The 9,344-nt window shown below is 38.5% G+C and overlaps 1 protein-coding gene across 3 annotated transcripts in view; it reads right to left on the bottom strand.

Moving 5' to 3' along the window:
- Positions 1–682: 682 nt before the first annotated feature.
- The window catches only part of AFAP1 (actin filament associated protein 1), a 123,616-nt gene continuing 114,954 nt past the window's right edge, over positions 683–9,344 (bottom strand). For all 3 annotated transcript variants that reach the window (XM_026847204.1, XM_026847205.1, XM_026847206.1), the window contains 2 exons: positions 8,861–9,022; positions 683–4,190 (listed from right to left, as the gene is read on the bottom strand). In XM_026847204.1, coding sequence (XP_026703005.1) covers positions 4,164–4,190; positions 8,861–9,022 — 189 coding nt within the window. In that variant the 3' untranslated portion in view covers positions 683–4,163. The remainder of the gene's footprint in view (positions 4,191–8,860; positions 9,023–9,344) is intronic.

The raw sequence follows: 9,344 nt of genomic DNA, 5'->3' as shown, positions 1-9,344 counted from the left end.
CTTCCTAATTGTACTACCATGACAATTTACAAATATTGACCACTTCTCTCTCCTGAGGTCAAGACTACAGGCAGGAAACCAATTGTACTACTTTATAATAGTGCTTCCCTGAGTTTGGTAAAATTAAATGTATTTTCTACTTAAGCATGACATTTAACAATAATTTAGTGTAATGGGAGCAACAGCTAAATCTAAGAAAAGTCACAAGGAGTCATTATTATCACTTTTCAATCTCATCTGTCAGTCATCTATAAGGACCTGCTATATTCATCATTAAGTAGCCTGTCATTAGCTCAGTTTGCTTTTGAGCCACATTAATTTCTTAGGGATAATTTTTAATATTTTACATTTATATTATTTATGAATGGGGTTGACACGTAAGCAAACTGATACAGTAACACTAGATAAGTGACAACTTCTGCTATGAGCTCTGAATACACTGAACTTCCATTTTCCAGATAGACTGCATTCAAATTGGCCAAGGTCATCGCACAGTTAAAAGGGGACAGAACTGTTACCAAAAAAACCCCACTAATGATAACCTGTCCAAGCATTTCTCAACTGACCGGTGTGGGAGATTGGTACTTGGCTGAGGATGACTATTGCAGGTGTCCCCCTAAGGTGCCCACCTACTTATACTGACAAATACCAAGAAACAACAATGCAAATACTTATTTTTTTGACAGGTAACTTTATTAATAATGGTCTTGGGTCTGTCGCACCTACCAGGTGCCAGTCTTTTTTCACACTCTGCAAGACTTTCTGAAGAACAAACTAGAAAGGCATAAAGTTAGTTGAAGCTACTACGACACACATTTGAAGGTGGGTCTCTTTTGGACTTTTTTTTTAACTGAAGTTTCCATGAATGTGTGTCAAAAAACTTAAATACTTTGAGAAATACAGTAGAAAGACTATATTTACAGTCAATTATAATGGGCACTGCCAACATATCCAATAACAAAAATAAAACAAAAACTTTTTCATGTTTCTTTCATGCTTTTTTCACAGATTTTTTTTAAATATGATTTTGTTTTTTAAAAAATACAATAAGGAAATAATTACATTCTTAATATGAGAACATTATCTTACAACATACAGCCTGGGCCAATTAATTTGAAAGTGTCTTTAACAAAAATTGATACTAAATTATGTATTCTCCATTTGAAAAATTAAAAAATTGCCACAGTCATCTCATTAAAAAAACCAGCTTTGATCCCCCAAAGTTATGAACTGGTTTTTTTTTAAGAAAAAGCATCACCCATAAAAAAACAATTCAAAAAAAGCACCTGGTACAGTAACAGGAGTTTGTTGAGGAAGCACAAGTGTAACATTTTCTTAAAAGACAGAAATGGTTTAAAATACAAGAGTTTTCCTTTAAAACAGAAGTCATGCTGCTCTATTGCTGACTTTGCCTGGTGATTCTGAAATCTAAAAATGGTGAAAATACAAGCTCTGTTGCTTTTTTTAAAAAACTGTGCAGCAACAGTAATATTCAAGAACACAGAGTACATTTCACAGCACTGAATGTGGTCTACAGAGAGGTTATTTCCAGAGGTTTTTTTTCTTTTCCTCCTTTTAAAACCTTGGCATTATATAGAATAGATGCCACTAATGCAAACTGCAATGGTACCAATGTGCTCAACCGTTAGAGACACACAGTTACAGTGCGTGCCGGGTGAGGGAGCGAGAGGGTGGTGGTATTTGCTGGAGGAAGGGCGAAAGAGGCTTAATTCTGTCAGCAGCTCCTGCTGCAGTGGGTGCTATAGGTGCTGAGGGCAGGACAGGTGCCGAGGGTCTGTAGCAGAGCAGAAGGCTGCAGCACCGGGGCTGGGGCTGTGTGTGTGGCCCCAGCACCACGCGATTTCAGTTTGCTTGGACAGAAATTTGCACGCTTCTGTATGAGGCATGGATTAAAACCTGTCCTTGCCAAGGAATTATTTTTTCTTCCACGGGATATAGGGGCGGAAGATACAATGCCAATATTAGGTAAACAAGACAAGTGATTTGGCTTTTGAGTACTCTGCCTTACTTAATGTGGGACCACTTCTTAATGGCAACTGTTACATCATTGCAAACGTTGACTAGAAGCCTAATTTGCATCATAAATATGTACAGATATAAATTAAATATTTATTGAAATATACAAATAAATAACTTAATTTGAAATAAAAAGCCTAAATGAACTTACTTTTGCTTCAAATTTGTTTCTGCTAATATTTATGGGAACTTGATACTGTTTAGTCCATAGTCATAGAGCACACGATGTGCCCTCTACTTATAGTTAGTACTTAAGCAGATGACCTAAAATAATATTAAAAAAATCCTGTTTTCAGTGAAAACCACACTGACACTTGTTTCCCTACTGTATCTGCATTCCTGTGGCACTTTGTACAAAGCACAGTCCCAAGAAGCAAAGAGCCTTTTCTCATGTTGGGCCCTATTTCTACTCTGCTAAGGTCAATGGGATCCTTGGCACTAATTGCATTTGGGAACAGGACACAGCCCTGTGTCCTAGCAGCTATCAGGTCTTTCTGATAGCTCTGTGCCTTCAAATCCCACTAGATCCTGCAGGAAGTCCTCCGATGTCCAGCTCAGCTGGGAATCTCAGTGTTCCCTGCAGGAGTTATGCACACCCATTCATTCCTAAAGGTAGGAGACAAACCGTAGGCTGGGCCACAAAGGGATGTGATCCTTGATAACTGCTGTCTTGCCAACTTCTGTGGTTTTAATTACAAATCTTACCTAATTATCAAGACTCCAGCCCTAACATCTGTGATTATCTCAAAATATGAGAATAAAACCTTTTTTAATTAATTTTCTAGTCCTCACAGTTGGGGAGGAAAAAAATCTTGAGAATGTGATTGAAGGCTCTCCAAAGGCTTGATAAAAACACAGAGAAAAAATTAAAAGAAACCAACTGATTAAATGTTTTTTTCCTCTCTCTCTCATGATTTTTTTAAAGCCAATCTTGAGATTTTGAAGGACTTTAGTTGGCAATTTACTGCATGTAAGTTCTCAGGAATGACATGAACGGAGACAAAGAAGAACAGATTTCTGTAATTTTACAGACTAAAATGCAAGACGCTGTTTCCTAGTAAACAGAAATGGACTCCTGTCTGAGAAAAATCCCCAATTCTTTGTAAAATTGCTTATAGAAGAGTCAGGAAATTATAATCTTTTCAGTCTGTCTTCCTCAAATATAATAGCTGAGGTCTGAAAAGACAAAAGAAACTTTACAGCAGTGTTCTATAACTCAAGTTTAACAATAATACTATATTATAAAAAACAAAACAAGACTGACTGCATAAGCTATTCTGAGTTGCCATTATCTGTTGAGGATTAATTTCAATTATCTTTCTTATTTTCAAAAAAGTATAGAAAAGAAGCAGTATCTAAAAATACCTGTTTGCCTTTTAAAAAAATCAGGAACAAGTCATAGTTCAACAACATGACCTTTGAAAATGACTGGTGCTTCAGAATAATAATAATGAGAATGTAGTAAAATGCATTTTGTTCGAAGTATGGCAGCTTTTCATTTTCCAATGGCAAAAGCATCTGTCTAAGAAGTATCCAAAATTGCTTCACAGGTGAGTTGTGTTATCCCATGGTCTCACACCAGCGTAGAGGACAGTGACACTGAAGAGCTCCTGCCTTCCCGGCCAAACAGGCCATGACATTTCTGGGAATACATTTCTTCAGTTTTCTTTGCCACATGAACAGCTAACAGCAAAGCGACTGCTAACGAGCAAGAAGTCGCTCGGCCACCTCTGTGGCACACCTCAAAAGTCAGTGTTAAGCTGTAAGAGCTATGGTTTCATTAACATTGTTGGTCTATGCTGTTTCAGGAAAGTAAACTTTCAACTCTGACTTTATGCTCCTTTTCAATTACTATGGTTGGTTTGGTTTTTTTGGTTTTAATTTTCTTTACCAGTGAAGTTGGAAATAAAGAGTTACAGCTAATAAAAAGGGGCACATGTAGTTACACAGCAATACAGTAGAGGGAATACAGGCAAATTAGCGCCAAGCTACCATTAACTTAACAGAATTAGAAAAAACTCTTATGTTGTATCGCTTGATACCACCTTTCAGATGAGTCTTTTGCAGCCTACGTCTTGGTCCATAACAGGTAAGGCCTTTATGGAAAGCAAGTGGTTTTGCTATATTTATGTTCCATTTTTCATCTCCCATTCCTGGAAGGGTATTAAAGAAAAAAAAGATACGGCAAATGTTAGAGAAATCAGGGTATTTCACTGATGTCATCAGATCTCCTAAGCCAAAGCCATCTGAGGTCAGTAACAGTTTTTCCATTGACTTCACTGGATCCAGCCTTCTGCCCACAATTAGTTAGGGAATGCTAACAAGTATGTCCTGGTAGTGTCTGTGTGTAGCTTCCACACCTCCGCAACTACATACGGCAACCTTTTTTCCTAGTGCAAAGCAAATAAGCCATATTTGTTTTCTGTAAAGGTTACTTACGGAGCAAATTCTCACCCCGCAGTTGGTGTAAAGCACTCAGCTGGAGCTGAATAAGGGAGAGGCTGATTTAGCATATAGGGATTTCTAACTTACTTGCTGGAGACAGCAAAAAGCACCCAATATCTCTCATAGCTGGCATCAACTGATTGCTTTACTAATCTTCAATTTTTTATTTTGGCAGACACAAGTTTCTATGGCTAAAAAAGGCAACTTACTAAGGCAGAGACACTTACAGGCAGGGTAAAGAAAAACAAGTTATATTAGACTGCATTTGTTTCCCATATACATAATCCAAGTTGAGCTATTGCTCAGCAAGTTAAAGAAATCATTGTGCCTTTCTGTGCCTCAGTTTCCACACATGTTAGCTGAGGACAATGACCCCTACCATCCACAGCAGAGCACGTAATCTGTAATGCTTTCACCCATGTGTCTCAGAGCAAAGTATTGCCATGTCTTCTGCCACATAAGTGAAAATGTTGAGATTGCTATAGCTAAACACCCAGTTAAATCAAACTTGTGGCTATTGAGTGTACCTACAGTATTTCTTAACAGTCCACAGGAGCAGAAGAGCTGAAGAAGGATGAGCTCAGTTTAGGACATTCACATTGTACATACTCCCTGAATCACCCCCTTACAGCGATCCGGAACCAATATCAATATGAAGGAGTTGGCCTCTTGCTGAAGTAATCCCCATGGAACAACCACCCAGCTGTTCCTAGCCAGGCACTGGGATCTACAGATTCTTCTCACACCCATCTACTCTGCAGAAACACTCTCCAGGCAGCCTGCTGACTTGGCTCCCAACCTGAATTCCTGAATTTAACACTCATTCCACAACATTTAAGAGCTCTGACTGAAAACCGTTACTTAGGGATGTAAATAACTGTGTCTGTGGCTGAAAGCAGTAATAGCATTAGTTTGGCTGAACAGCTGCATGACCGTAACACCTCTTCAACAAGCAAATGTAAAGGTCACGGAGGCTGCTTTAGCAATGTAAGAAAAAAATCTTGGGTTTAAAGCAGGTAGACAAGAATTTTTTTTTTTTAATTTTGGGGGGGGGGGGTGTCCTTCATTTAAATAGTGCTTTTATTAAAATACAATGTACTTTAAATATTCAGTTTTACACCTCAAATTATAGTAGACCTAATCTTAAACAGTGGTAGCAAAAACTAAATTACTTTCAGAAGGCTTTTATATATATATTCCCTACATATATGCTACTAAAACTCTAAAGGAGGTCCTTGGCTAAGCAACTGGGAGGAGAATTTTGTAAAGTGTTAAATAGGCCTTGAAAGCAGTAGCTTCTTTTGCAGGTGCAGAAGGATCTTTTTCTCTGTTTCCATTTCATCAGCAGGTTCACACCAATGAAAGAATGTTTAAGTCAACACTGACAGCCTGACTGTGAGCTGGGAAACTAGGAAAGCTCCTTTTCCTCACCAGTCTCTGAACATAAGCAAAATGTAAGCTGCTGACATTCACCAGTCCACCAGTTTTGAAAACACATCAGAAATAATCATTGTAGTTTCCTTGTTATACGTAACAATGTGGTTTTAGAAAGTAATTTGAAATGTGAAATGTTTAAATTGTTTTTCTTGTACAGCAAGGATATTTGGACCTTTTTACTTCTCTAGGAATGCTTAATGCAGAATATTGTTTTCCACATTTTAGTACCATCTCCATTTCCAGCCAAGGAGAGATTTAACAAAATCACAATTAAAATGCCTTCTGACTTATTAAAAATATGCATTATTATTTTATGAAAACAATTAAAAGTATATGTTACAAACAGAAAAGTTAAAAACCCCCAAATATATGTATGTGTGTATATATATATATATATATAGATATATATAGTGTATATCCTAAACAATCCCCAAATTGCAGCTACTTCTTAGATTTAGCACTAGATCTGTCCTCTTGCTTCTGCCTATATTTCCTTCTCATGTCAGTGCATCTGAGAGGAGAGAGGTTTTGGTGGAGCACCTTCCAAGCCTGCTGTGACAGGTGCCTTGCCTCTCCCGCGAGGCACTGGTGTGCCGCCAGCTCTGACAGAGCGAGCTGTGCCACGCTCACCTTTCCCGGCACCAGCTGCCCCAGCAGAGCGCAGCACGGTCCTGCGGCTCACGAGCACGAGGGGCACACGAGCGTGGCTGCAAGCACAAGGCTGGCTGGTGACAGACTCGGCAACCTTCGTGCAAGGAAGGAGCAAGAAGGAAGGCATTCGGTGCATTCAAATGGGAGGGGAAAAAAACCCTGATATTTTGAATGCTTATACAACTCCCTCATAACATTGGGAGATTTGCCAGTTGCTGAAGATACAAGCACAAGCACAGACATGAAAACTGCTTCACTCCCACATACTGCACCGACATCCATGCATGGAGAGCCAAGAAAGTTCTGCTCTGGGATACTCACGTGTGATGCCCTTTCCTTAGCCACATCTAAAAGGCCTGGCTCACTTGCAACTGCAAAAGGCCAAAAGAATTGAAAGCCAAATTCCATCCTCGCACATGTTCAGTTAACCGCCCCCAAAGCAGGGTGTGCAGCAGATGCATACCTGATGGCAGACTTTGGCTGCAGCTCCTTGCAAATGGGCTGAGTACAGCTTGAGTTGCACTATCTAATTCAGCAAAATTTCACTCAGTATTTAGTGCATGAGGTTTTAGGAAAAAGCTGTTAAAGCTGAATTGGATACTTTTGAGTTGTTTTTCCCAGGATGGGAAATATGCTTAGTAGCATATCTTTTTTTGATATGCTTATATCCAACATTCCTCTACAAAAGAGCTTGACTAACCTATCATGCCATCCAAAGCACAGTGATACCAAACAAGCAGCAGCATTTTTCCTGTATGGTATATGCTGAACATGAAAAATGTACTACAGCTGGAAGGTATTCTTTACACCAAAAATTAGGTTTTTACAGTGCCCTGGTTTCTCCAGCTGTAAAGATTAAATTGCTGGCTTTAATGTGTCTGTCCAGCACGTAGCACAAATCCATTCTCCCTTTTGTATGGACTGTGCTCTGCTAGACCACATTCCCTGAGTAACACTGTGCTAACATGCAAATCTAAGACACAGTGTACAGTCAGAAATGATATCTTAATGAGACAAATTAGGGTATAACTGGAATACACAGATAAGCTTTAGAGCACACGAATCCTTCTTTAGGTTTGAAACACAAGCAGCAAACTTCAAAGTTAAATAGAACTGAAACCTATTACATTGAGTCTAATTATTCTTATCTGAATTTAAATGAATCAAGCTGACTGAAAAAGCAGTCGGTGTCCATGGAAAGGATGGGGGAAATGGTAGTAGAAGCATGAGAAAGCTCTCACATAAGGTATAGCAGGAGAAATAATTCATGGCCTGGGCAATATAGAGAGGTAAAGGGGCGGGGAGGCGGAATGGAGAGATTAGGATGTGCCAGAAAACCAAGTAATTTGTTGAGATTATTGTTCAGTATTTACTACATTTAGGTGCCAGGCTCATGTTCAATCACTGTAAATGTGTATCGTCAATGAAGACATGTAACAAAAGTTACTTAAAAAAACCCCTATACTGAATACTTCATTGTTTTGAAAAAAGAAATGGACTGCATGAAAGACAAATGTCTATGATTATTATTGTTTATAATTACAATTAGCAGTAAACTACTAAATCAACAAAAGCTTGGGCCAACACTACTACTGTCACCCTTGGTTACGTGCTGCCTGCATGTTTATGTTGCTAGCAAATTTAGCCCAGCAGACAGGTCATGCAAATCCCATTTAAACTAAAGCACAAAAATTAGAAAACTGTAACTACAGAACAGGACTGCAAACTTCAGGCTGGTACTTCTGAGATTATATTAAACTAATTAAATTTCTACTTTAAGTGTACATTCAGAGTAGATACTTGCACAACAATTGTTGATTATTATAATGTACAACTACTCTGTTCTTGTACCAGCTGGCAAAGAGACCCAACCTTGTGTTGTTTCAGAACACTTTTAACCACTGCTCTTTTAACCACTGCTCTGCTACACAGATTAGTGTAACTTTATAAATTTTAGATGGACTGTCCACACCACAGACCACTTACCTTGCAAATTAAATCTATAAAGGAACAGAGAAAAATAAGGAATGAGACAGTAGTCAAATCTGTCTCCAAAACTACTTACCAATTCTTCTGCAAAAGGTTCCCCCAAATCAGCAGTATTTACGTGGTAATACATAAATTTAGATAGAGCATATTCTCTTCTTAAGGCTAAATTTCACCCACAGAAGCAGCAGGAACCAATCTTTCCCTCCCTCCTTTTCTGACTTTTTTCTCTCCACGAGCAAAAAAGATTTTTTAATGAAGTAATAACAAGGATAGAAAAAGAAAACGACGTAAGTCTTCTCACCTTTGCTTTTCGAAGGACATGGCCTCGACAAGGAGAATTATTTGATGAGGGAGGTCGCTTCAGAGCCGCTGCGCTGTTCACAGGTATTGAGCATTCTGTATCACTGGTATCACAACTGGAGATTGGAGAGTTTTCCAAAGTTCGGTGCTTGAAAATTGGAGACTAATGAAGAGTGAAAAGCCTACATTGAGTTTCCCCACATGGGCAATGTTTTCTATCTAGACTTAGAACTGCACATTTTTTTTTAAAGAAACCATATTTGTAATAATGATGGATAAATGAGTAAGAGGTAAGAACAAAAGAAAACAAAACAAAGTGTGTATTCTGTAATGAAAATTATGAGTTTGTTTTCTTTGATTAAACAATATTGGGTCACCCAGAAGAACTAACACATCCCTCTCTGATACTTCTGCTGCAGCTACACAGTTGTTTGGGACACAGATCTATAGCATAAGCCAGGACTGCCATGCTCCATCATGAACAT

The sequence above is a fragment of the Athene cunicularia genome (genome assembly GCF_003259725.1).
Source record: "Athene cunicularia isolate RWA chromosome 4 unlocalized genomic scaffold, athCun1 chr4_part1, whole genome shotgun sequence".
NCBI lineage: Eukaryota > Metazoa > Chordata > Aves > Strigiformes > Strigidae > Athene > Athene cunicularia.
This window is presented reverse-complemented; position numbering and strand designations above follow the sequence as displayed.